The sequence below is a fragment of the Agelaius phoeniceus genome, chromosome 20 (assembly GCF_051311805.1).
Source record: "Agelaius phoeniceus isolate bAgePho1 chromosome 20, bAgePho1.hap1, whole genome shotgun sequence".
In the NCBI taxonomy this organism is placed as follows: Eukaryota; Metazoa; Chordata; class Aves; order Passeriformes; family Icteridae; genus Agelaius; species Agelaius phoeniceus.
Window position 1 is genome coordinate 11,141,121 of NC_135284.1, and position 27,408 is coordinate 11,168,528.

The window sequence follows — 27,408 nt, forward strand, 5'->3', positions numbered from 1 at the left end:
GTGCCTGGGCTGGATCCCTGCACTCCCTGCTCCACTGGTGTGTGAGCGTTTGGTCAGGGGTGTAGTCCTACACCTGGAGCCTCTGGGAATCCAGCCAAGGTGCCAGAAGTCACTCTGAGATTTTGGGGGGATTCTACAGGATTCCCCTGACAGGAAGGACTTGTTTGGAAAGCTGCTGCTCCCTAGAGAGAAATATTCCATGAGGATCTTGATACCACAGTAAGGCACAGTGTCCTGCGGTGAGTGGGAGTCAGGGCAAGGACAGAGCAGAGGCTTTGAAAGGATGAAGTGCTGCAGCTCTGCTGGAGTTTCCATGGCTCCTGGAGCAGCCTCAGTGATGAAATTCGTCAGCAACCCAGAGCTTTATCTGCAGCCTGTCCTCCCATGGAGGAAGTCGTTGCTGTTCTAACTGAATTTACCAACTAGAGTTTCTTAAGTGAGTTGTTGAAGGTCTTTTGAAAGAAACTGTCATTGCTTTTATCAGTTCCTCAGGGGATGAATTGAAGAGCAAAACTTTTAGGCTGAAAAGCAGCTGCTGGAACATTCTGGGGTGTGCCCAGAGCCAGAGGCCCTGTGAAGCCAGTGCCTGCTTGGCTCCCTTGCTCCTGGTGCTTCCATCCTCCCCACCCAGCTGAGTCTCTGGGACCACAAGGTGTGTGTTGTGTCTCTACCTCCTGTAAATTTTGCTGGGATAGACCCAGACCCATCATTCAGCAGTCTCCCTAGTTCAGCTGGTTCCCCAACACCAGACAGGTTGTACAGCAAAGCTCAGAGAAGTCTCCATGAAAAAGATTTTAAGATTAAGAGCTTTAAGCTGTTATAGATAAACATGAAAAACTACAAGAAACAAAAAAAGGGGCAAAATAAAGATATAATCCAGATGTTCTTCTTTGCATCCTCTGATTCTCATCGCTGTGCCACAGCCCAGGTGTGGATGGCACCTCTCTGCTTGGGGGAACTGCTGGTGGCATCAATATATTTCTGTTTCCATTCTCCAGATAAGCAGCATGTACTCTCTGAGTGCAGGGCTTTGGTGCTTGTGTTGGTGCTCACTGGAAGGCTCAGCCAGGCCCGTGGCCTTTCCCATTCACCCTGATCTGGGAGCAGGGTCACAGTCTCCAAGGAAAGTAAACATTCAAGAGACAAAGCATCCTGCACTTCCATGGTTTCTGAAGCAGTTGGAGAACAATTTTTTTTTTTTTTTTTGAGAGCAGTTTGGTATGTTGTCTCTCAGAGGTTGATGTAGGAGTTTGTGTGTTTAACATCTTTCCCAGTGACAAAGACGCTCATAGGCACCCTGGGCAGTGTCCTGGTGACACCAAGCTGTGTTGGTGGGAGGTGCCCTCCTCACACACACTGGAGGGCAGGGACTGGGCATCCATGAAAACAATCTGGACTGCCTGGAGAGGTGGAGCTGTGCAAATCTCATGACACTTAACTAGGCCAAGTAAAAGGTCCTACATGGAGTTGGGGCACCAAGCCCAAGTACAGGCTGAGAAGAGGATGGAAGGATGGATGGATGGATGGATGGATGGATGGATGGATGGATGGATGGATGGATGGATGGATGGATGGAAGGAAAGCTGCCTTGAGAAGGACTTGGATGTACTGGTGGATGAGAAGCTCAATACAGAATCATAGAATGGCCAGGGCTGGGAGGGACATTAAGGTCATCTGGTTCCAAACACCTGCCATGGACGTGCCCCAGCCACGTGTGTCAGAAACCCCCCATGCCCTGGGCTGATGTCCCACTCAGGGCAGAAGGGGAAGGGGAAATTCTGCCCCTCTGCCTTGCTCAGGTGAGACCCCGCCTGCAGAGCTGCCCCAGCCCTGTGGCAAACTGCAAAAGGACCCGGAGCTGCTGGAACGAGTACATAGAAGACCATGGAGCTGCTCCTGGCCTGGAGCCCCTCTGCTCTGGAGTCAGGCTGGGAGAGCTGGGGGTGCTCACCTGGAGGGGAGAAGGCTCCAGGGAGAGCTCAGAGCCCCAGAGCCTGAAGGGGCTCCAGGAGAGTTGGAGAGGGACTTTAGATAGGGGTGTGGAGTGACAGGACAAGGGGGAATGGCTTCCCACTGCCAGAGGGCAGGGATGGATGGGATATTGGGGAGGAATTGTTCCCTTTGAGGAAGAAATGGCTTCCCTGGCACAGGATACCCAGAGAAGCTGTGGCAGCCCGAGCCCCAGCAGTGTCTAAGGCCAGGTTGAGCAGGGCTTGGACCAGCCTGAGATGGTCCAGCCTTTCCCTACCAAAGGCAGGGAGTAGAACAAGATGGTCTGGAAGGTCCATCCCAAGCCCAACTCTCCTGTGATTCTCTGAATTAAGTTCCTCATTGTGAAACACATTTCCCAGCACTTTCATGCACTAACTGTCCATAGCCTTTGAAACATTCTCATCCTCCTCCTCTATCTGGTGCTGATGCAGCAGGGGAGGGACTCAGAGCTTTGCAAATCCACCAGCTCTGCCCCTTTGCACAAGAGCTGTGCTGTGGTCTCTGTTGTGCAAACTGCTGGTTCTGGAGCTGCTGCTGGATCTGTTTCTGGTACTGGAGCTGGTTCTGGTGCTGGAGCTGGTGCTGAAGTTGGGACCTCAGGCAGATGTTCAGCTTCTGTGTCACACTCTGAAAGGGGTGGGCTGGAGACCTCTTGAGTCTCTTGGGTTAGGGTCACCCTGAAGGCTCGGGGTCTCATTTAAGGAAGCATTATCCCCAGGGATGCAGGCCCCACCTCTGCTCTGGGTCCTGTCCTAGCACTTCACCACTATCCTGGGTGTCTTTGTATATCTGTTGGGAATTTTCTTGGCAGTATCACTTGCCATTGCCTCTTGTCCCATCCCTGGGCACTCTGAACAGCTCTGTCTGCTCTGCAGCCCTTCCATGAGACAGTCAAAGTCAAGTGTAAGGCTTCCAGAGCCTTCTTCCCTCCAGGCTGACTAAACCCAGCTTTCTCCTGGGCTCAGGTGGATTCCCTCCAGGTTGTCAAAACCAGTCTGCAAACAGGACCACTGCAAGATTTGTAATTTGTTTTGCTGATTTTCTTTTAAGTATTAAAGGACCAGGACCATCATCAGTTCATGGCTCCACTTACAAGGAGGCAGCTTTGGGGATGGTGGATCCCAGCTTTGGGGATGGACACACCTGCAGAGTCACTGCCAGAGGCACTGCACCACCTGTACCATACTGCAGCCACTGTGGGTCCTGGGGTGTCCATGCAGGACAGTTGAGGTGAAGACCTTTATCCAACCAACCCTGGGGAACCCTGGCAGGAACTTGGTTGCTCCCAGTCTGTGCTGCTGATCCAAAGAGTTCTGATCCATGAGGGCAAACACAACTGCCATGTGCAGTGAGGGGGAGCCGAGGAGCAGTTCCTCTGCCTCCCTGTGCACTTCCATGTTCAAACACATCCCTCACTGATCCAGCAGTATGCCCTGTCAGCATTTGTCCATCAGATGCTTTTGCTCTGGGACAGGGAGAGGGGCTTTGGCCCGTGGCAGGGGAGATGCTTTGCCAGGTGAGCTCCTGGTGCAGCAGCACTTTGGGCAGACCAGATGCTCCAGACCAGCAGTTGGAGGGTGATGCCTGTTCAAACCATCATCCCAGTGCCTTCTCCTGTGCAGGAAGAAGGAGCAGCTCTTGTGGACCCCCGGGGGATGTGGGGCAGAGCACGTCAGGAGGTGGGATGGGGAGTGCTGGGCACTGCAGGTGTCTCTGGGGGTAGATGTGAAAGCCTTGCTTTGACCTTTAAAAGCAGCAGAGAATGAAGAGCACCACGGGGGAAGGAACCTTGTCCCTGGAAGGCACCCCCAGAAGGGCTCAAGACTCCCAAATCACCTTGAAGTGGTCACATCACCTTCAAAAGTCCCGGGAAAGCTCCGGTGAAGCATCAGGCTGTGTATCCAGCTGCGAGCAAAGGAGCCTGCCGGCGGGCAGAGGGTGGGAGGTGAGGTGAGCGCTGGACTGGCCTGGCCCCCACTCCAGGGGAGTGCCCGGGGCAGCTGCTGCTGATAAGGCCGGGCCGATAAAAGCGGGCGCGGAGGAGCCGCGGGCCGGGCAGATGCGGCGGATCGCAGGTGAGAGCCTGGCCCGGGCACCGGCGTTTTGCTCTTGTGGAGAGTTTGTTTCTCTGCCGGGGGTGGGACTGGAGAGCTGGGGCTGAGTTTGGGGCTGAGCGCTGCGGTTCCCGCTGCTTCCACCCTCGGCTGGCTCCGGGCGCGGCGGGAGCGCAGCAAGGAAGCGCCCGGAGCGCGGGGCTGCTGCTGCCCCGGGCTGCTCCACAGCGACGGGGCTGAGCCGGGCATTCCGGGCCGGCACTGAGCCGGGCATTCCGGGCCGGCACTGAGCCGGGCATTCCGGGCCGGCACTGAGCCGGGCATTCCGGGCCGGCACTGAGCCGGGCATTCCGGGCCGGCACTGAGCCGGGCATTCCGGGCCGGCACTGAGCCGGGCATTCCGGGCCGGCACTGAGCCGGGCATTCCGGGCCGCCTTTGAGCCGGGCATTCCGGGCCGCCTTTGAGCCGGGCCGTCTGGATGCCTTTGACGCAGCTTCACGGTGGGTGCTCAGCCCACAGCTCCTGGCTCATTCTGGGAGCTGATTGCTTGGAGCAGCCTTGGGAGGTGAGTGGGTCAGCTTTGGGAAAAACATCCCAAACATCTATTAAATAGCTATTAAATACTTCCCACTCCTTTTGCAGCCCATGTGAAAGGAACAGCTAGGTAATAAATGAATAAATTCCCATTAAAACACAAATATAAATGCCGTATTTTATAATTATGGGGATAGAGTGATACCCAGCTCATGGTTGGCTTCACTCTGGCTCTATTGAGGAACACAAACAGTTCACTCATAGTGATTTTTGTAGCAACATTCTAAATATTGAAGTATTATTTCCTTCAAATTTTTGGTGTAACTTTTAATATGAATATCCTCAATCCCAGGCTAATCAGGAATAAAGAGAATACAGTCCTTAAATGTTTTTATGTGACAGTGTATGTGGCATGACTACTTGCAAGGAGGACTCTTGGAATCTAAAGGTAGAGAAACAGAGGTGTAGAGGACCTGCCGTGCTATCCTGGCTCTTTCCTCTTCCCCAGCAGCTCTCCCTTGCACTCTCTGGGTGCTGTGCTGGCAGCAGGTTCTGGTCCCTTTGTGGTGCCCCCGAAGTCCCAACCAGCACATTCCCAGTTCCCACCAGTGCTGGCAGTCCCTGCGACAGGAGGCTGCTCCTTTTCCACATGGCACTGACAGGAGCTCTGAGGCAGTGCACTCCCTCCTGGAAGCATTGCATTGGGCAGGGGATGCTCCATGAGCTCCCTTGCCATCCTACACCTTCCTGATGCATGCATATGTTCTTGGTCGTCTTCACTTACCTTTCTTTGCAGGGATGAAGGCAGATACCTTCCTGGGGCTGCTGCTGATCCTCAGCCTGTTCCAGGCATCTGTATCCTCTTCCTACGGTATTGTCCTTCCCTCGGGGTTTGCAGATCAAGGGATTTTCTGAGGGGGAAATATCAAGTTATGTCTGGAATAGACTGTCATTCAGCAGCATTGCCCTGAAAAGGTGCCAGAAGGGGCACAGTTTGTACCTCCTGTGGCACCAATCTTGGCTCTTTCAGGTTTTTACCATTTCACATTCTGCCTGATTCCTTAAAATCAGGTAAAGGAGATCAGTTCCCAGCACTTGTCCATGCCAGGCTCATGGAACCAGGGTCTCCCTCCCTGTGCCAGCACCTGAGAGAGCTGCCAGGGCCTGTGGAGTGTAGGGATGGGGTAGTTACTCTCCCTCTTCCAGCCCTGAATCACTGCTCCAAAATATATGGAGACCTCCATCTGTTAATTTACAAGGTCAAATCCTTATGAAAAGCACATGCCTGGCTTTTCATTTGCCTCAAATGGTGGTCCAGGCAATAATTTTTCTCATCAGGATTGTCCAAGAGTTGAGCTCTGGGCTGATCTGGGAAGGTATTTAAAAGAAACTGGAGAGATTTGGGAGATATTTATCCTTTTGTTGTTGTTGCTATTTTCTGAAGTTTTTTCCTCTTTCCCAGAAACTGTAGGAAAGTGCTGTCACTTAGAGAAGCCCTCAGGGCCTGTCCCTTTCTTTTCTGTGACCCATAGCCAGCAGATGAGGGAGATGAAATTCATTTTGGGAGCTCCCCCCAGGGCAGGAAGGGGAGTAGTGAAAATGGCAGGAGGTTGCAGGAAGGACTGGGGAAAGACGTGGGGAAATCAGGCTGCTTATAGAATCAGAGAATCCCAGAATGGTTTGGGTTGGAAGGGAGTTCAGAGTTCATCCCATCCCTCCCCTCCCCCCCATGGGCAGGGACACTTTTCACTATTCCAGGTTGCTCCAAGCCCCGTCCAGCCTGGCCTTGGACACTGCCAGGGATGGGACAGCCACAGCTGCTCTGGGCACCCTGTTCAAATACTCTGCTGTGAAAGGGCAGCACAGATGGTGCCTGCACCTCTCACTATTTGCGGCTGTTTGAAGCCTCCACTGGTGGAGGGATTCTCTTCATACCCAGGAGAGACTCTCAAACTCCCCTGAGGAATATATTTACACGCAGATCTCTGGAGAGTGAGTAGCACTTGCCTCCAGCACTGCTGTGTCTCATTCCCAGGTGGAGGAGGCACAGGGATGCTCCCTGCCGGCACCCTCACCTCTGCTCCTCCCTTTCCCTGCTCAGATGTGCCGCTGGAGCTGTCAGACACGGCCCTGCTGAGCAGCGTGGCCGAGGCCCGGCAACTGGTGGATGCTGCCTACAAGCGCACACGGGAGCGGTGAGAGCCGGGCTGGGGGTGGCGCGTCCTGTGTCCCTGTCCCCTGTCCCTATCCCTATCCTGTCCCCTGTGCCTGTCCCCTGTCCCTATCCCTATCCTGTCCCCTGTCCCTGTGCCGTGTCCCTATCCCTGTCCCCTGTCCCCCATCCCCTGTTCCCTGTCCCTGTCCTCTCCTGCAGCTTCCCCTGCCTCTCCTCTTCCCCACAGCACAGGGACAGTGGGGTGGGGAGCTCCGGGAGCACAGCAGGCTCTCATCCAGCTTTTGGCTGCTCACCCTGATTTTACACCAGTCTGTCGGGTCACTGGGAGTTGTGACCTCTTCTGTCTCAGTTTTCAAAGAATTACAGAATCCTGGATTGTTTGGGTTGGTAGAGCTCTTAAAGCTCATCTCTTTCCAGCTCTGCCATGGGCAGGGACACCTTCCACTATCTCAGGGTGTTCCAAGCCCCATCCAGCCTGGCCTTGGACACTTCCAGCTCCTCTTGGCACCCTGTGCCAGGGCCTCCTACCTTCACAGCTGCACCTGATGGTATTTCTGGGCTCTGTTGCACCCCTCAGGGCTCTGAGCAGGAGCCCTGAGTTCAGACCATATCAGGCTCCTGTGTATTTCCAGTGATTCCCTCCAAGGGATGCAGCAAACAGCTGGATGCTGCAGTGAGGACATTTTGTGGGGCTCCCAGCCATGCTTTGGGAGTGTCCAGCTTCCTACCAGCCCATACCTGTTCTCTGCCAGCAGCCACACTCTGAATCCCCTCCCGGGCTTAGGGACTCCTCCAGCTGAGAGGAGGCTCCAGCAGCTTTAGGACAGGGTGGCCTGGAGACATCTGAGGCCTCCAGACAGTGAGAGATATTGATGATCTGGATAACAGCTGAGCGAAGTTTGGTGCCTCATGGATGTTATTTGCCTTCTGGCAGGTATAGCTGGGCAGTTTCAGGAGCTCCCTTCCTGCTCTCTCTGCTGCTCTGTGGAGTGTGCTAGGAGCAGCCCTGGCCTCTTGCAGTGACTCTCTCCAGCAGTTCAGACTTAGGACATGCTGTGCCTGATGCTCAGGTGTGCAACTGCAGCATCCCTGCCCCTGATCCATTTCAGATTTTGGTTTCCTGTCCCTTGCAGCATAAAGAAGAACCTGCAGAACAATGCCTTGACCCCAGCAGAGCTCCTGAGATATTTCAAGCAGCCAGTGGGGGGGACACGAGAGGCTGTCCGGGCAGCGGATTATCTGCAGACCACCCTGAGCCTGCTCAAAGAGAGGCTGCAATGGGCTGTGAGGGGGGACTTCAATGTCACAGGTAGGATCTCCCTTTGCTGGGAGCAAGGCAGAGGAGGAGGACACAGGGCTTGGTCACTGGGGCTTGGGAGGAGTGAAGGAAAGGGGGTTGTGGTGGGCTGTGACAAATCTTTCCCATGTGGCTGCGGTGAAGCAAAGCTGAGTTATTTTTCTGTGCTCTTTTTTCATCTTAAATATTATTTGTAGGTTTTTCAGTTAGTGAAAGTGTTTTGTGCACCTACCTGGTTCCTTCTGCTGTGTGGAGGTTCAAGTTCCAATTGGTCAAAGCTTGGAAGGCTTTGGTAGATATTCTGCTGCTTCAGCAGGGAATGGGCAAACCCAGAGATGACTCCCAGCAGCTTGACCCCAAGGAGGGCAGTTCTTCAGCCAGACCTCAGACAGCACTGAAGTCACATCACAGACACGACACTGTCCAAATAGAGAATGGGGAGATGTGAGAGGACGTTTCAGCATGTGTCTGGAGGAGCAACATCCTCTGTGAGATGGAGTCAGGCAAGGCCAGGCTGCTGAGAGGAGGCAAATCAGGGCCACTGAAAGGAGCAGCTCAGGGACACACAGGGAGGACTCCTGCCATATACATATGGGGATCATGGAATGGTTTGGGTGGGAAGGGACCTTAAAGCCCCTCCAGTGCCACCCCTGCCATGGGCAGGGACACCTTCCACTGTTCCAGGCTGTTCCAAGCCTCATCTAGCCTGGCCTCAAACACTTTACCAACATTACAGTACAGCACTGGCAGGATAAGGCACATCATGGAGTGCTTTGGCTTTGCTCTGGGACAGGATGAGTTGGAAGGTGATGGCAGAACTGGCTGTGCAAAACTCCAGCCTCTCCATCCAGGACTGATGGCTCCAGTACCACTACAGAGCCCTGCGAGGGCCACCTGGCTGCCACCTCTCGCCCACCTGCCCAGTGGCTTTTTAAACCATGCTGTGACCCAGACTGTTGGTGGCAGCAGTGACCAGGAAACCTCAGAGGGCTGGGGCGTGGAGTGAGCAGCAAAAGGAAGGAGCATCTTCCCTGGGAGAGCTGGGGGTCAGCCTGGAGAAGAGAAAGCTCTGGGGAGACATTAGAGCCCCTTCCTAAAAGGGCTTATAAAAAAGAGGGAGGGAGTTTTTACATGGGTAGATAGTGACAGGAAAAGAGGGAATGGTTTTAAACTAAAAGAGGAGAGATTTGGATTATGTTAGGAAGAAATTGCTGGCGGAGAGTGTGCTGAGGCCTTGGCACAGGTTGTCCAGAGAAGCTGTGGAAGTGTCCAAGGCCAGGCTGGAGCAACTTGGGAAGGTGTCCCTATCCTTCCCAAGGGAAGAGAGTTGGAGCAAGATGGTCTTTAAGGTCTCTCCAACCCAAACCATTCCATGATTCTGTGATTCTGTAAGACTTTTGTTAAACTCTGCCACTTAACTTCCCTGCAAAGGGAAATGTGCACAGCAAAACACAATGCCCTCGGTGAGCCCAGCCACAGGATGGTTCTTTTCCAGGCAGCTCCAAGCAGGGGCGACACACATTGGGAGCTGCTTCCAAGGGGAAAAACTTGTAACAGCCCCTAGGATAGCTGTGACTGCATTTTATGGTGGATAAAAAGGGAGAGGAGAGGAGAGGAGAGGAGTGCCAATACTAGAAAACCATTCTGTTGCTGTATGAGCCTAACATGTGATTATAAATAAGATTTGACCATAGCTTTGCTGGGTGTGATGCTTTCCAAACCAGTAAAATTATCTGCTGCTCAAAGAACATCCTTGGCATGTCTTCGAGCAGGAAGAATTAAATGACAGCACACTGCGGTTGTGCAGATGGTACTAGGTACAGGAAAACCTTTGCAGTGCCAGTGTGTTCCTGCATGGTTTTTTTCTCCCTTATTCCTTGCCAGACTTGCTGACTCCAGCTCAGGTGGAGGTGATTTTCAAGGCCACTGGTTGTGACCAGCAGGATAAGAAAATAAATTGTGCATCTTCTGGCTACAGAACCATTAGTGGAGAGTGCAACAACAGGTGAGGGGCTGTGTCAGCAGGAGGGTGGATGGATGGATGGATGGATGGATGGATGGATGGATGGATGGATGGATGGATGGATGGGACAGGAGGAGAAGAAATGGACTCAAGTTGCACCAGGGGAGGCTAGGGTTGGACATCAAGAGGAATTTCTTCCTGGAAAGGGTGGTCAGGTATTGGAATTGCCCAGGGGGCTGGTGGAGTCCCCATTCCTGGAGGTGTCCAAGGAAGGACTGCATGTGGCACTCAGTGATCTGGGCTGGTGGTTAACCTAAATTTTTCTATAGATGGATGTCGAGCATCCTCCATAAGTAGAACTAGACCCACTTCTCCAGGGAAGATTCGCACAGGCACCTTGTTTTAGAATTTCACACTCTATTATTTCCTAGTAATGTGTGGAGCTGTTAATTCCACTCCTGTTCGGAAGGTTCCTGGTGTTGTACCTGAACCAGCTCTTTGCCAAAACAGGAGAAGCTCCATGTTGGGGACAGACTCTTTGTCTGGCCCTGCCCCTTGGCAGGGTCTCCAAGGGTTTCCTGACCTAAATCCATACTGGGCATGATCTAGCCATCTCTTTGCCCCACACTGTGTGGGAGGAAATCTGGGCATATAGGCTGGGAGAGAACCTCCTGCACCTCCCATGGCTGGAATGGGGAATGTGGGGGACATGGAAAATTGCTGAGCATGGGGTGTTTTATAGGGACAGTTCAGAAACATTCCCAACAGAGCTGGGAAGCTCCTGGGAGCAGCTGAGGCAGAGGAAGGATCTCAGCCGGCTCTTCCTGCTCCAGGGTTCTTTAGCCTTCAGAGGATTGTATAAGAACAAAGGAGAGAACTTCCTGCCTCCTTCCACTTCGGGGGGGGATGTGGGCTCTGGGATAAGGACGGGTCCATTACACCTGATCCAGACCTGAGGGGAAGGTGGGCTCAGCTGTGCTTTGTTTCTCCACTGCCTGGGGCAGTGCTACACCCCCTGTGGGTGAGAGGCCACCACAGAACACACTTTGGCCATGCACTCCAAAGAAAGTACATTAGTACTCTGATTAAGGATTAATGGTGTATTTGTCCTGGTTTAGAGCAAATTTGGGAGCGAACCTCCAAAGGGGTTCCTCTAGAAAGCAGATTCAAGCTGCCCCTCTCCCAGCCAGTTCGGGAAAATATTTCCTTGGAGAAAAGTGGAAAAAACCTTAATTTAACAGGCAAAGCATTCACCAGCACAAAAACAAAAACAAAAAAAAAAAAAAAAAAAAAAAAAAAACAACCCAAAAAACAACAACAAAAAAAACCACCAAAAAAAACCCAACAAAACAAACAAACAAAAACCAAAAACAAACAAAAAAAAAAAAAAACCAAAAACAAAAAAAACCCCAAAAAAACCCCAAAAAACCCCAAAGAAAACCTAAACCCAATATTAAACAATAAAACCCCTTGCTGCTCCAAAAGAGATGACAAACTGAGAAAGTCCCCTCCCCGGGGTGCAGTTCAGCTCACACAGGCTCTTATCAGTCCCTCCGGTGCTGGAAATGTTGCGGGCCAGGCCTGGCCTAGGGGACCACAGGTGCTAGCTGCCGGTGCTCTTCTGGGTGTTCAGTCCAGAGCAGGTTTAAATAGTTCTAAAGAAAAAGAAAAATTACAGACCAGAGAACTTCTCTGCCTCAGCTAGCTAAAAACTGACTAAAAAGCAAAGGAGTGCTCTGTCCCGCTGTCTCTCTGTGCTGCAGACCACACAGTCCAGGAGCAGGAACGTGGAGGAGTGAGTGCAGTGTCTGAAAACAAACTGCTGCTTCTTCTCTCCCCACCACTTTGCTCTCAGAACCAATCTTAAAGTGCAAAACTTATTTCTGGGCTAAACAGATTAATGGGGATACGAGCATCATAAAGCCACTCTAGGACATCTAATCAAACCTCAATCATAGAGTCACAGAATTGTTTGTGTTAGAAGTGATTTTGAAAATGTTTAAAAGTCATCTAGTCCAACCCCCTGCAGTGGGCAGGGACTCTTCATTAATGACCTTCAAAAAATCACCCAGCACAATAACCTCACAGTCCAAATCTCCCAATTTATGTTCAAGACCATAGGTAATTCCATTCAAAGGCTCCTCCCCTTTTCCATGGTGTTCAGCTTCCAACTTTGTTTTCCAGCCACAGTCCAAGGGCCTTTTTTCAGGCTGGATGATATCAGGGGCACCTGAGTTCTTGCCTGGGAGAAACTGAGAGTTGGGGCAGATTATTAAAGGTCTTTTCCAACCTAAACAATTCTATGATTGTTGTTGTTGTTATTAATCCTGAGGTTTACTGATAGCACCAAACCTACAGAGCTGCAGCAGTTCCCCAACCATGGCATGCTCTCATTCCAAGGTCCATGTTTCTCCATATCCACAAGCTCTTGGCTCCAACTGTTTGCTGTTTTTCCATTGCCTCTGACAGGAGGAACCCATCCCTAGGAGCTTCCAACAGAGCCCTGGCCAGGTGGCTGCCAGCAGAATATGAGGATGGCGTGTCCGTGCCCCGCGGGTGGACGGAAGGAAAGCGTTTCTCTGGATTCCCCCTTCCACTGGTAAAGTTTGTAACAGTCTCAGAACACAGTGTCAGGCCTAGGGATTGTCAGTTCTAGGACAGAGTGCAGGCACCAAAGTGCTCATCCACTACCTGGAATTGTGGGTCAGGTTAAAGGGGCTTAGATTCACCAGCTGCAGGGTGATGGTCTGAGAATATCCAGGGGAATCTATTAGGAATGCTTTCTAAGTCCCATGTCTTCAGGAAAAGCAAAGGAAAATTAATCAGATTGCTGCAGAATCACAGGAGGAATACAGAATTACACAATATGTTCTTTTAAATTGAGTGCATTTAAGCCAAATTATTTTACTTACCTTTTTTTATTTGGTCTGTGGCAGATGTTTCTGAAAAGCAATTATGCCAGAGGATAAAGTGAGCCAGGGAATCCCCAGAACAAAAAATGTATGACCAGAAATGCTATGTGGGGGTCCCGGGGTGGGTGAAGTGCAGGGGTTGTGGGTCTCATGGCACCTGGATGTGATCAAGGACACTGTAAGGTGGCTTTTGGTCACTTGAGCTTGGTGCAACAGCTCTGATGAGGAGGAGCTGGGGTTGTGTTCATGGATTCCTTGTACTTCCTAACCTTCCTCCACAGCACTGTGTCCACTTTTTCTGTAGTAATACATGGAGGTGGGAGAACTGAGTAAGGGATTGCTGAGTAAGGGATGAAAAGGGAGGAGGACTTCAAGATAATTTTCAGAAATTCCCTGAATTTTTTCAGGGGCTATTTTTTCTACACTTCTATTAAAAAAAAAAAAAAAATTTGAAATTTGTTTTGTCTCCCTTTCCCTGGCTTGCTTAGCCATTTCCCCAAGTCCATCAAGGGACAGTCTTGGCCTGGAGGTTCAGAATCCTGCCTAGAGTCAGAGTCAGAGCAGCATTGTGCTCATCGAAGGGCACTTGGTGATGGTGACACATTCCTGCACAGACAGATTTGGGGTTTTTTGTCTGCAAAGCACAAGAAGTGTCCTGGGAATTTCTGCTGATGACCCTGCAGCTGGGTGCACCCATTCACACATGTCATTTCCCACCAATGTGTTCTGCCTCTACCCCTGCAGGTCCGACAAGTGTCCAACGAGATTGTCCGGTTCCCCCCGGAGCTGCTGCGGATGGACCAGCAGAGATCCCTCATGTTCATGCAGTGGGGCCAGTTTATTGACCACGACCTGGATTTCAGCCCAGAAACCCCAGCCAGAGTCCCCTTCAGTGGTGGGACAGACTGTGACACCAGCTGTGCCAAGGAGCCTCCTTGCTTTCCCATCCAGGTACAGGCAGCCTCCTTCTTCCAGGGGAGGAAGGGAGAGGGCATCTGCTTTCCAATCAGATGTTGGTGGCTCTCACGCTCCTTGGCCGTGGAGGAATATCCTCCCAGAACAGGCCAAGGAGGTCAGAGCGCTCTGTGTGGTAGCAGTGCTGTGTTCCAGAGGCAGTCCCTGGGCTCAGGCACAGGCACAGACTTTGCCAGGTTTCCAGGCATTTGGCCATCTCCCTCAGCAATGTGGTTTTTCTTTGGAGCTGTTGTGCAAAGGTAGCACAGGTGATGCCAGGGAAACAGGAAATGTCACAGACAGACACTGGGGAGTGTCAATACCCCAGAAAATCCACGGGACTTCAGTGTTCTTTGCATGGGACAAGGGAGTGCTGAGATCTCCCAGCAGTTCCTGTGGCATTATCAGAAGTCACATCCTGGTCCCTGCTCCAGCAGATCACAGAATCACAGAAGCATTGGGGTTGGAAAAGCCCTCTAGGATCATCCAGTCCAAGCTGTGCCTCACCCCCACCTTGTCCTCAGCCCACAGCACCGAGTGCCACGTCCAGGACTTCCTTGGACTACTCCAGGGATGGGCACTCCAAACCTCCCTGGGCACGCCCTGGGAGGTGCCTGACCACCCTTTCCATGGGGAAATTCCTCCTGATGTCCACTCTGGCCCAGCCTGAGGCTGTTCCCTCTGCTCCTGTCCCTGTTCCCTGGGAGCAGAGCCCGACCTGCCCGGCTGTCCCCTCTTGTCAGGAGTTGTGCAGACCCACAAGGGCCCCCCTGAGCTTCTTTTTCACCAAATCATGTCGATGTCCCTCCTGCAGCCCTGCTCTCCCACCTTTGAAGTTCTGCAACAGCTCTGGCTTCTACATGTCCTCCTAATTCCTCTCAAGGAAAACTGTGATGGGATGAAACATCACTGAGTGTTTCCCTGACATACATTTGAGAGTGCTGGAAGGAAGGGTCACAAATACTGGATGACAATTCTCTGTGGTGTAGATATGGAGATAAGAAAACTGAGCGTTAAAGATGCAATCAAATATATTTATCTTCAGGGGAAAGACTTTAGGAATTCATAGGACTCATGAATTTTCCTTTTCTCCATCTGCAGATCCCACCCAACGATCCCCGAATCACCAACAGGAGGGATTGCCTCCCTTTCTTCCGCTCGGCTGCGGCCTGCCCGCGGGGCCGGGCGGTGAGGGAGCAGATCAACGCGCTCACCTCCTTCCTGGACGGCAGCGTCGTGTACGGCAGCGAGGCCGCCGTGGCCGAGCGGCTGCGGGACCGCGGCAGCCAGAGGGGCCTCCTGGCTGTGAACCACAACTTCACCGACAGGGGCAGGGCGTACATGCCTTTCGGTCCCATGAGGAAGGAGCCCTGCCTCAAGGCCAGCGGGGCAGCTCGAATCCCTTGTTTTCTTGCAGGTGAGTTGGGTGCTTGCACCCCAAACCTGGAATCTGGGAGGCAATTCCACCATCTCCAGCTCACTTCTTTAGTTATTTGTTTTTCTCATTTAAATAGAAAATGGAATGGAGCAAATCATGAAAGACTGAGACAGGCTGTGCTAGGTAGGAGGGTCTTCACCCTCCCCAAGTCTTGTTTGTGAGGATAAGCCTGGAGTGAAGGTGTCTCATCCATGCTCAGCAGCTCTGGTGTAGGGCCCAGAGTGCCCAAGCAGGCACAGCAATGGCAGCCTGGCCTGGAGGCAATGGCTGGTCTGTACTTGTCCTTCCATGGCTGTCTCCATCCCAGCAGGATGGGAACAGATGTGCAACTACTGTGCTGGGCCACAGCAGGAAACATTTGCATGTCCCTGCTGCACTTTGAGAGGAGCTCGGATCCCAGTTGGAATGAGGATGAGGCCAATACCAGACCAAGATGGCCTTTTAAGGTGTGTTCCCATCACTGTGAAGGCTGAGGGAGTACTGGGAGTACTTTCCACAAGTCTGTGGGACCCCAGAGAGGGATGCTTCTGATATACCTCATGAATTAGTGTCTCCATGGCCTATTTTTTTTGGAGAGCAGGACTTCTCAACTGACTCTTGCTGGCTCTGGCCACACCAGGATGCTTGTGGCAGTGCTGGAGAAAGTTTCAGGGCACAACAGATCTCATCAGCTGTGGAGCTGCTTTCTATTCCCTTGGCCCCTTTCATATCTGGCCAAAGTTCTTCTGAACATCCCCGTGGTCCTTGGAATCCATCAGCTCTCTCCTTTAAAGCTCATGGTGTTTCACTCTCCCTCCAGGCTCCCACAGCATTCCACCTGTCCCACATGTTGTTCCATGTGTTCACCTGCTCCCCCAGTTCTGTGCAGGTCTCTCCTTGGTGAGGACCATGCAGGACCTGTGGCCAAAGGCAGGTGCTCAGTGAGAAGCAGAGTGGGCAGGAGCATCAGATACTTCCCAGGAGGGGCTTCTGGCCCCTGCAGACTCTCAGCAAGGAACAGTTCCTGTTCCATGGCTGGAACAGATCCATCAGTTCTTTTATGGGAAAGTTTATCAGTTCAGGCTGCATCGGAAGCGCCTTTGAAAATTCAGTGTCTTATTTGTGACTTTTCCGGTCCCTGAGAACTGGGAGAGCCCATGTGCAGTTGCCTCCCAGGGCTCAATGTTTCCTCCCAGAGCTCTGTTGGAAGCTCTGGCTGGATGCATTCTGCTCAGGGAAACCTCACAGTGCTGCATTTGTTCCTCCTTCCGCAGTCCCTCACAGGCAGCCTTTGAGAGTGGATGAAAAGGGCTCTGTGCCAAGTGCAGGAGCAAATGCCTCCATTTGCTGTGGGACAAGGGGACTAAATACGACATATTTACTTTTCTCTGAGTGCTTGCCTATGCTCTCATCACCTGCTTGCTCTTGCGTTTCCTGCCCCAGATGTTTGAAGAAGGATTTGATATTTTATTGTGATGCTGTTTGTTTTTTATTCCTCCAAGTTGACTCATTTTGCTTTTCCTTTTATTCCCCAGAGAGCCTGTTTGTGACTGTCACCTTGCTTTGGCCACAGTTTCAGCTGGTTTGAAGGAGACCTGCTGAGTTTCAGAGCTTCCTTGGCCATCTTGACTTCCCTCTGCCCATTTGCATTTCTCTCTCGAGCTGTGAGACCAAACATCTCTGATATGGGAGCCTGGAGAACACCTACTTGTATTTAACTTTTTAAGTTAATGCTCCCAGCCCTTCACTGAAACTTTCCCCACCTCTCTGTTATTCTCAGCACAGCCAGGACAGGACCTGGCTTTTGTTGCCTCAGCAGAAATTCAGCTTTTGCCTGGTGCTGTCCGATCTTCGGTTTCCCTCTCCTCCTCTGTGTTTCTTACCCACTTTCTTCACAACACAAATATTGAGACATCTAAAAATTCCTCTGTGTGTGCTTCCCAATGTGACTTTCCCATTCCAGTGTCATGTGTGCCTCTCCCAGGTGACACCCGTGCCAGTGAGATGCTGGAGCTGGCCTGCATGCACACGCTCTTCATGCGAGAGCACAACCGCCTGGCTGGAAAGCTGAAGAGCCTCAATCCCCACTGGAATGATGAGAGGCTCTACCAGGAGGCACGAAAGATCCTGGGAGCCATGATCCAGGTACTAGCCATCATCCCACCTGTCCTGGCTCTGCCTGCAGTCTCACAGGGTTCACATGTTAGATTTTGCTAGTGCAGGGTGACCAAAGGGTGCAGGATTTGGGGAAAGAATTTGGTGAGAGGACCAAATTCTTTCCTCTAGCCCCTTTTGACCAAAGCAAAATCACACAGAGATACCTTAAATGACAATCACAGAGGGGCCTCCTGAATGTTTTATATACCTCTACTGTTAAATTTACAAAGTGCTTGATGAGGTTTTTAATGGCACATTTTTGTATGAGGAACAGACAGAAAAGTCAGAGGAAAAGCTTTTCGAACTGGTGTTTTGTACCTGATAAAAATGGTCCTGGAAATTTGGAATAAAATTCCTCGGGTTGTGAATCCCTTCCTCTCAATGAGTCCCTGCCTATGGCAGGGAATGATCTTAAAGGTCCTTTCCAACCCAGACCATTCTGGGATTCTATGAAGAAGCCCCGTGTGCTGGCGGAGCCAATCATGGTGTCTCCTTGGGACAGGGCTGCACCCTTTGACCACCCCACACAATCTTAACTAGCTTGACACACTACCCCAGCCTTGACCCTGAATGGGATCCTGGGGTCACACAAGCACCTCTGTGCGTGGGAGAGCCCTCCCAAAGTCTCTTGTCCAGCCTCCAGTTTTGAGCAGGAATGGCCTCAAAGCTAGATGAGGTTTTACAGCTGGCAGGAAAGCCTGGATCCTATGAGAGAAAGGGACATGAGGTTTCCAAAGGCACTGCACCTCCTTTGAAGCCTGTCTTCTGAGCTGGTTTAACAAAAATAAAAAGCAAGAACATCAAAATGTTTATATTTTTATGCTGTCCATTTAAATGTTATTGTATTGTTGAAAAAACATGTTGGGCAAGGCAAACATTCAAAGGATTGTCCAAAAAGCATCATCTCCATCATTGTGTTTACATCAATGGTTTCGTCTTCATGTGGTATTCAGACAATTAATCAATTTTCTCCTACTGACACAGAATTTTTCTTTTTTAAATTATATTGTGCTGCCTCCTCAATATCCCAGAGAGACAAGAGGCCAGGACTGGAAATCTCTGCTGTGGGAGGACTCAGGGAGCTGCCCGTGGGTGGTGCTACCCCCCGTTATCTGCCGATGTTATCTTTGCTATCTGAAGCACGAAGGGTGCAGTTCTGCCTGCCTGATGGGAGTGGTGTGGTTACAAGGAGCCAATATTGGGGAGGATTTGGCAGGCTTTTATCTTCACAAAATCACAGAACCAATTAGATTAGAAAAGACTTCTGAGATCATTGAGTCCAACCTATTATTATGTTGCTCGACCTGCCAGAGTGTTGTGGCAGAGAGAACATGAAAATTATCTTTTCTTCCACAGAAGCTGATGGCCAAAACATTAACAGTTCCCCCTTTCCTTGTTTCCCCCTAGATCATAACTTACAGGGACTACCTGCCTCTCCTGTTGGGATGCAGGTTCCACAGGCTCATTCCTCGCTACCGGGGCTACAATGAGTCTGTGGATCCTCGGATATCCAATGTCTTCACCTTGGCTTTTCGCTTTGCTCATGCCTCAGTCCCACCAACTGTTGGCCGCTTAGATGAATATTACAGACCCATAACTCCTGAAATTCAGCTCAGAACCTCCTTCTTTGCTGTCTGGAGAATCATTCAAGAAGGTAAATCCTTTTCTGCAGTGTGGGTTTATTTCATTTGTCCTTTTTGTCTTCTCTGGATGAACTCCTGCTTCGCCCAAATTTAAAAGTGTTTTGTGTTCAATGTATTAAATGGCCTTTACTACCAGCCGGAGCTGTCCCAACAGAGCTGTCCCCTGTAGATGAGGGCAGCCCATCATGTTCCAAAGTGGTCTGATTGCTTCATTGCTGTGGCCTCGAAGAACATTATTCAAAGTATCTTCTTCTTAATCCTTTAAGTGCAGGGAAATTGATTCTCGTGTAGTAGCTTATAATTAAATATGAGCTGTGCTCACCTGTCTGGGGCCTCTTAGCCACACACTGTCCTCCCTGCACTGCTCCCATGTCTCTGCTTCAGGTGGAATTGATCCCAGTTTCCCTGTGCCATCTCTACAGGTGGGATTGATCCCTATCTCCGGAGCCTCATGGCCAACCAGGCCAAGCTGATGACGCAGCAGCAGATGGTGGTGGGCGAGCTCCGGGACCGGCTCTTTGAGCAGGTTGAGAGGATTGGGTTTGATTTAGCTGCACTCAACATGCAGCGCAGCCGAGATCATGGCCTTCCAGGTAAGTCAGCTGTGGGAGCAGAGCTTACAAAGAAAAACAAGTGGAAATCAGGCATTTTTGTGATTAAACATTGAGAAGCTTCTCCAGCCCATGCTTGGCTGAAATTACTCAGGAGTTGGATTCAGTGATCCTTATGTATCTCTCCCAATGCAGGATATTCAGTGATTCTCTGATCTTTCCAAAACTTTTTCCTTGTTTCTGAATCACCACAGGTAAGTGGGTGGAGGTTGAGCACTGAAAGCAAAGCCTGGCTGAAGCTGCATGAGAGACGTGGAGGCAGAACACAGGGCATTACACAGACCAGAGCTTGGTGTTCAGTGATTGACTTGTTTCTATTGTCCAAGTGAAAAAAAAATGGTAAAATAGTTCAGCAACAAATTTGCAGGAATGGAATTAGGGCTGTAAGTCCCCTGTGACTTCTCTGCAACCACCTGTAGGGTTCAGCCCAGCCACGCATGACTGGAAGGAGCAGTTTCCAATATGTAAAGAAAATCTCATCATAATTTCTTTACTAAATCTGTGTCCCAGAGAAAAAAACAACCAAGCATGTCAGAACCACTCTCAGAGCTCTTCAAGGTGCAAAACCAGTGTAATGGCATTGCAAGATGGTCTTGAGAAATAGATTGTTGATAGCACTTCAGAGCTGGCTCCTGAGTGGGTCCTTGCACAACAGTGTCATTATGCTGAGGTAAGAGCCCAGAGCTGCTGTGTAAGCAACATCCTGAGAGATGTGATAGGGCTCCTGTTTGAAACTGTGATGAAAACTGAGCTGGATCCATGGGTTTTAAGCCAAGTCAGAGGCTTTGCAGTACATCCAGAGGTATCATCAGCTCACAGGATTGCTCTGCCTTGGCCACAACATAAGATTGTGATTTTTCCATGCTTTATTGAGGAACACCATCATGCAGACCTGATCAGAACCACAAATCCTGGGTTTCCAGACCTGACATGGTGGGAGTGACATGTATTTCTAGTGAATTTGGGCTTAGCCTTAGGTCTCAACCCACCTATGAGTGCTTTACTCCTTTATATTAGACATCCACGAAGGTGGTGATGGCATAACAAGGTCAAAACCCCTCCCTAATTAATTTTCTGATTAAGCAAATTCTCAGTGTTATGGAGTTGTTTGATAGTAGTGTCATCTAGGCACCATATGCTGTGTCTTTTGCTCCCAATGTTCCCAATGCTGTTTTTAGACATAAGACAGTAGGTTTGGAATGGATATCAGGAAAAAAATTTCCTGTCAGGTTGGTGAGGCCCTGGCACAGGTTGCCCAGAGAAGCTGTGGCTGCTCCATTCCTGCAAGTCCTCAAGGCCAGGCTGAACAGGGCTTGGAGCACCCTGGGATAGTGGAAGGTGTCCCTGCTCATGGCAGTGGGTGGAATGAGATGAACTTTATTATCCCTTCCAATCCAAATTGTTCCATGATTCGATGACATCCTGCTTACAGCAGAGGTGTTTGCTGCAGCATCATCTCATATCCTCCACCCAGATGCAGAATTATGCACCAGTTGTGGCTCAGTGGATTTTTGGCTGTTTACAGTCCAGAAAAATTAGTCCAGCTGGCAAAGTCTGGTGGCCGAAGTAACTTGGGCTGTGTGGAGTGGGTGGCTTGTCCCCATGGCTGGACAGGGACCAGCTGTGGAGAAGGACTTGGTCATTCTCCTGTTGTACAGAGAGAGGGGCCATCAACATCTTGTCCAGGTTCTCTTTCAGTGAAGTCAGCGTCAGTTGCATCCCTGCTGAGTGGAGGTGGATGGTGGTGGTACAGCTCCCACCTGCAAATACATGGCTCTCCAAAAACAGGCAGGGGGAGCTGGCTCTGGAGGAGTGGGAAGACAGTAGCATTAACAGAAATATAGAAAAATGTTTTAAACATTTTCGTGCCTTACTGGTGTCCCAGCTTTGGGAAGGAGAGGGAAAAATCTTTCTGGGGGGTGAGGGGGGGGGGGTAGTGCATCACTGTGCTATCTGCTCTGACATTTAACTACTTGCAGGTTACAACTCCTGGAGAAAATTCTGTGGGCTCTCACAGCCCTCTGGAGTGAAGTCACTTGGGCACGTGTTGAGGAATCAGAACCTGGCAAGGAAATTCCTGAAGCTCTATGGGACACCAAAGAATATTGACATCTGGATTGGGGCCCTTGCAGAGCCCTTTGTGAAAGGAGGCCGAGTGGGGCCTCTCATGGCCTGTCTCATTGGCACCCAGTTCAGGAACATTCGTGATGGGGACAGGTAAGAGGAGAGCTGGGTATCCCAACCCCAGAGCACAGGGAGTCTGGAGTTTATGCAGATTTCTTCATGCAGATATGAAAACTACTCCAGTTGTTTGTTGCTTTTTTTTTAATACTCCTTCAAAAGTTTCATTCTCTTTGTAGTCATGTTCTTATTCCCTGTCTGATGGTTGAGATCCTAGGCTGAGATCTCTTCCCAGCAAAGTGATATCTCACTATTTCTTCTTCCCTCCCCCAGTTCTGAACCGGAACCCTCAGCTCTGACATGTGGCAGTGTTTGATCTTTGCTTGTGATGGATGTGGTGGGTTGGGGTTTTCTTGTCAGCCAAAATCACTTCAGCAGTGCTGAGGTTTCAACACACTTGATCTCCTCCTCCTCCCCCTCCTCCTTGAGGTTGCTCAGGGGCTTCAAGTACAGCAGTGAGTTACATTCCCCATTTTAAGCTGGAATTCTGAAGCAAGATCCCTGTACCTGCCAGCAATATTGCCTGAAAATGGGATCCCATGTTTCTGGGAAACGCTTCTGCTGAGAAAGACTTAGTATGAGCTCAAACTCCAGGATGAGGAGCTTAGGGTCAAATAGTCTGTTGCACATCTAGAAGTCCTGTTCTTATGGCAGGAAACAAGCCCTTTTCTAAAAAATTGAATAATTACAGGGCTTGTTCCAACGTGGCACTCATTTGGCTGTGACCACAGCCTGTGAAAACTTTCCTATTTGAAAGAGGGTTCCGGTGCCTTATCTGAGGACAATTAATTCAATTGCAGCTTTGTTACCTATTCATGGCCAAAAGAAAAGCAAGGTAATTGTGGGAATCTTTAAAATCAGAGGGGTTTGGGAAAACTGCAGAAGTCGGGCCTCAGAGACAGCAGAACTGTCATTGGAGCTAAGCAGTAGTCATAGGATTTGTCAGCAGAAAAATTATATAAGAAGTAGAAAAGTAAGGACAAACAGAACAATGGTCTGTGTATTAACGCTTGGATAGAATAACTCATTAAACCACAGCAAAGTATATCTAGCCAGATGCTAGGAAGTTCTAAGCTTAATAATGGAGCTCTGTGCAATGTACCTTAAGGCTTACAAGTAGGTCTTTTATTTGAAAGAAGCGAGCATTGTTTTAACAAAAGGTATATGTGCTTCTAGTGATTGGATAGAACTACTGTCAATATGCTTTTGCTTTGTGGGATTGGTCAAAAAACTTTTCAAGTAAGTTGTAACCTTAAGTTCTTTGTCTGCTGCTGGAGATGTGAGCTGATGGCATCTTCCCATTGTCATAACCGTGTAATGAGACTGATGCTGGAAAACACAACAGCTTGAGACTCCGTCCCCAGCAGCCCCGCCCCTTTTGTGATTTGTACACAGACCCCAGCCGGTGATAAATGGTGCCTGTGTGAGCATTGAACTCACGACCTTCCAATTGTGAGACTGACAATTATCCAATTGTCAAGTCAGGGCTCTTGATTTAAATAATAGAAATTCAAATTTGTTCTTGGCAGAAGAAATTAGTGTTAATGGGAATTAATATTGTGGGAGTCATCAATGTGAAGAAGGCAGAAGGCAGAAATCTGTTGTGTCTTCTTTCTCCTTCAGGTTTTGGTGGCAGAACCCTGGGGTTTTCACTCCTCGCCAGCGCTGTTCACTGGCCAAAATCTCCTTGTCACGAATAATATGTGACAATACCCACATCACTAAAGTATCAAGGAATATCTTCCAGGCTAACAGATACCCCCGTGGCTTTGTGAGCTGCAGTCAGATCCCAAAGCTGGACCTCAGACCCTGGAAGTCAAAGAGCACCGAGGAGCAAGGTAGGATCTGCCAACTGCAGCAGGTCATGCCTGCAGACACCTGTGAAAGCCAGACCCTGGGGTTTAATACTGAGCTCCCTAACATGGAGCTGGACCTCTGTGCCAGGTACAGCTTTAGATGCTCCAGTTCACCAGGTGTACTTAGAGTGGCTCCTACAAAATGCAGATTTTTTGGCAGAGCAAGCCAAGTGCCCTATTCTGAGATTTTTTTCTAACAAGGAAAGGCTGAGGGAGCTGGGGCTGCTCAGCCTGGAGAGGAGCCCCAGCTGAGAGGGGCCCTCAGCCCTGGGTGTCCCTCTGTGCAGGGAGGGGCAGAGCAGGGCCCGGGCTCGGCTCCAGGCCCAGCAGTGGCACCAGAGCCACGGGCAGGGCCTGAGCCCAGAGCTGCCCCTGCCCAGGAGGCACAACTTCTGCCCTGGGCAGTGCCCAGCCCTGAGCAGGCTGCCCAGGGAGGGGCTGGAGTCTCCCTCAGCGGGGATCCTGCAGAGCCCTGTGCACACAATGCTGTGCCCTGTGCTCTGGGATGGCCCTGCCTGAGCAGGGAGGTGCCACCAGGGACCCTCTGGGCCCCCTTCCAGCCTGAACCATTCTGGAATTCTGGGATTTTTTTCTGATTAATAGACTTTCCATTTAGTTCTTCACTATTGATGCCAGGGTTTACTCCATGGGAAACAATGCCCAGACTGGGAAGGGTGCTCTCTCTGTCTGTCTGTCAAGATGCTGTTTGTCAGCACATCCTTGTAAGGCCAAAAGCAACTCAGCATTTGAAAATTAATTCCCAGTCTATGGAAGGGTTTCTGGTTTTGATCTCTGCTTGTACAGTTGTCACCTATTTTTACACTATTTCTCTAACCTGCCTTTAAGATTTGTAAAATTCTTAAGATCTAACTCCTTCCAAAATGCTCCCTGAAATCCCTGGGAAGTAGATGTAGGAAAGAGTGGCTCTCCCTGGAGAAGTGCAAGCTGTTCCAGTGTATTTTCTAAACAAAACATCCTTGCTTTCCCCTGACAGTCCAGTCCTGCCACACTCTCATAATACCAAGTTTTGATCCCTCCTTTCCAGCCTAACCTGTGGAAACAAATCCCACAAGGTATCAGGGAGATATGTCAGGTTCTTATCTATTAACACAATGCTTTTTATCTCCTCTAGAAAAAGATTCTGGTGACTTTAAATGCTGAATGTTGAGGATTTCCCAGAGGTCCAGACTTGGGAAGCTGCCGAGGTGGATTATTAATTTTTACTGTGTTTATGCTTTCACTGCCTGCAGTGTTTGGGCATGGTTCTGTCATTTGCTCAGCTTGATTTGCATGAAGCCTGAAGTGGGATGCAACCCAGGAATAAAAGAACTTAATGAAGAGATATCCCAGATCTGTGAAATCACTCAGTATCACAAAGCCAAGTGAAATGAGTTGTCCAGAGGCTGATCCCAAGTCACGCCAGCTGCTGGCTTAGGCCATGGAACCACACAATCCTTCACTGGGATTTACCATCAAACACATTTTGGACCTTTCTTTTAAAATTTTCAACCCCCAAAGAATGATCAAGGCATTGGAATAACAGTAGATTTTTGTTCTTCAATTTTTTTGTTTGAAAGAAATAAATTCATCAATTTTCAGAGAAAATGTACTAATGGTAGAATGCCTCTGACAGAAGAAGAAATAGCTGTCCTGCACCCCAAACACACTGTCCTAAAATCCCCTGTGTCAGGTTTTGCTCCAATATAGAAGGAAGAAATTTGCCACATGGGTGAGATTTTTCTCACTATTATTTTCCATAGTCCAGAATGCCCAAAAAATCCTCTGATGTGACAGAAACCTGTGACAAATTATTCCTGAGGCCTGGCATGAGCCAGAGTGACTCAGCACTAACCTGTAGAGCTGGTGGGATGTGGCCTGGCAAAGATAAAAACAATGTGAACATACAAGAAAGCAGTAACTATTCTGGTTTCAATCCAGCTTTTCCCCTCTTCCTGAAAGGGATCAAACCCACTTTCTCCTTCCTCTGTAGTCTGCTATATTCCTGTTATTGCTTAATAAATTGCAATTTTGGGCTGAGGCCAAAATGTTCTTTGCATTTCATAAAAGGTGCAGCAACCATACATGAGTGGAGGATGGTGGTAGGTTTTCTGTGGGAATATTGGGAAAGGGCAGTTCCAGAAGCTGTGTGTTGTTAATGAAAGAAGGTATTTCTTGCTGAAGCCTCTGACCCCAACTCCTGTGTGAAAGTCAGCACTGATAGGTGGGAGGTATTGACTGGGGTGTCCCAGTCTCTCCAGCTCTGGTTTGCCACTCCTGGTTGTCTAATTGTGGCATAGCCGTGTGTCTGCTCAGCCCATCTGGGACAGAGTATCATTCATTACCTGTCAAATTCAGCAGTTCCCCTCTCGGGGAGGATGTGACTGGCTCAAAAGCACCCGCAACCCCTCTGTGTGCACTGAGCACAGACAGTGGATTTTTTCTTTCTAGCCAAGTTGAAATCTGGACAATTTGACTTAGTTATCAACTTGATCAAACATGCAATGCTGGTATAGCAACATGGGGACTATCCACAGGGTGCCTGGCATGTGCCTGCCTTGGCCAGTGGAGCTCCAGAGGTGGGGGCTGCCTCCTGCAGGAGCTGGGATGGGATGGTTTGCCTTGATCAACCTCTGCTGCTAGTTTCAGAAGGGCATCTCTCCCTCCCAGCTCTGTTGAGGCCTCATTCACTTTCTTTCCCACCAGCAGCCGCCCCCAGCTGGATGTCCATCCCAAGTTCATCCTGTCAGGTCCTTCTCCCAATGCCAACTACATTTTTCCTCAGTGGATGCCCACCAAGGTGGTCAGTGGGGTGCAGAGACAGGCTGAGAAAGCTGGATCTGCTCAGTCTGAAGAATGAGAGTGGTTTATGTCTCTCTAAGAGACATTATTTTCTGTCAGACCTGTCTCAATACCAGAGAAATCTTGATGAGCCAGAACACCTTTTCTTGTAAAACCTCTTCTCTTGTCATTACAAGCACTTCCAGCCATGCCTTTGCTCATAAATTGGTCTCTGAAAGGAATCTGTGCCTTGTAAAACTGAGGGTTTATATGGATTCGTTGCAGCCAGAGCATCCTAAGCAGTTTCCTCAGTCTTGATGACCTTTCTCTAATATTTTTATCCTGGAATCCCTCTGAAGGTTTTAATATCAACCTTAATGCCTCTAAGTGAGAAGTAAGGGATGAATTCCCTTTTGACCTGTTCACACTTTGGAGGCTGGTGTCTTTTGCTGTCCTTGACCAGACCCAACACTGCCCTTTGATAACTTACCTTAGAAACATGGAATATCCTGAGTTGGAAAGTCCAACTTCTGGCCCTGCACAGACTCTCCAACAATCCCACCCTGTGCCTGAGAGCATTGCCCAAACACCCCTGAAGCTCTGGCAGCCCTGGGGCCATGTCCATTCCCTGAGGAGCCTGTTCGGTGCCCCAGCACCCTCTGGGGGAAGAATCTTTCCTGATATCCAACCAAAGCCCCCAACACAGCTCCAGCTGTTCCCTTGGGTCCTGTCCTTGGTTACCAGAGACAAGAGGTTGGTGTCTGCCCCTCTGCTTGTTCCAGTCTGTTTCAGAGTAGATATTTATGCCAGCAATTTTCAGTGGGAATCACTCCCATTTCAAAATCCAGTCCTCATATTTTGTGTTGGAACCATTTCTTTGCA

General features: G+C 49.9%; 1 protein-coding gene across 3 annotated transcripts; it reads left to right on the forward strand.

Moving 5' to 3' along the window:
* Positions 1-4,021: 4,021 nt before the first annotated feature.
* On the forward strand, positions 4,022-25,742 carry LOC129129189 (eosinophil peroxidase-like). 3 transcript variants are annotated; one of them, XM_077188782.1, is made up of 14 exons: positions 4,022-4,067; positions 5,378-5,452; positions 6,683-6,776; positions 7,891-8,066; positions 9,939-10,059; positions 12,487-12,616; positions 13,674-13,880; positions 14,985-15,300; positions 17,285-17,445; positions 18,865-19,111; positions 19,523-19,693; positions 21,691-21,928; positions 23,516-23,730; positions 24,881-25,742. In XM_077188782.1, the coding sequence occupies exons 1-14, from the start codon at positions 4,052-4,054 to the stop codon at positions 24,907-24,909; spliced, it is 2,196 nt and encodes a 731-aa protein (XP_077044897.1). In that variant the 5' UTR covers positions 4,022-4,051; the 3' UTR covers positions 24,910-25,742. The 3 variants fall into 3 exon arrangements, with proteins under 3 accessions (XP_077044897.1, XP_077044898.1, XP_077044899.1); XM_077188783.1 differs by lacking the exon at positions 4,022-4,067 and adding an exon at positions 4,177-4,612; XM_077188784.1 differs by lacking the exons at positions 4,022-4,067; positions 7,891-8,066 and having other exon boundaries at positions 5,380-5,452.
* Positions 25,743-27,408: the final 1,666 nt, after the last annotated feature.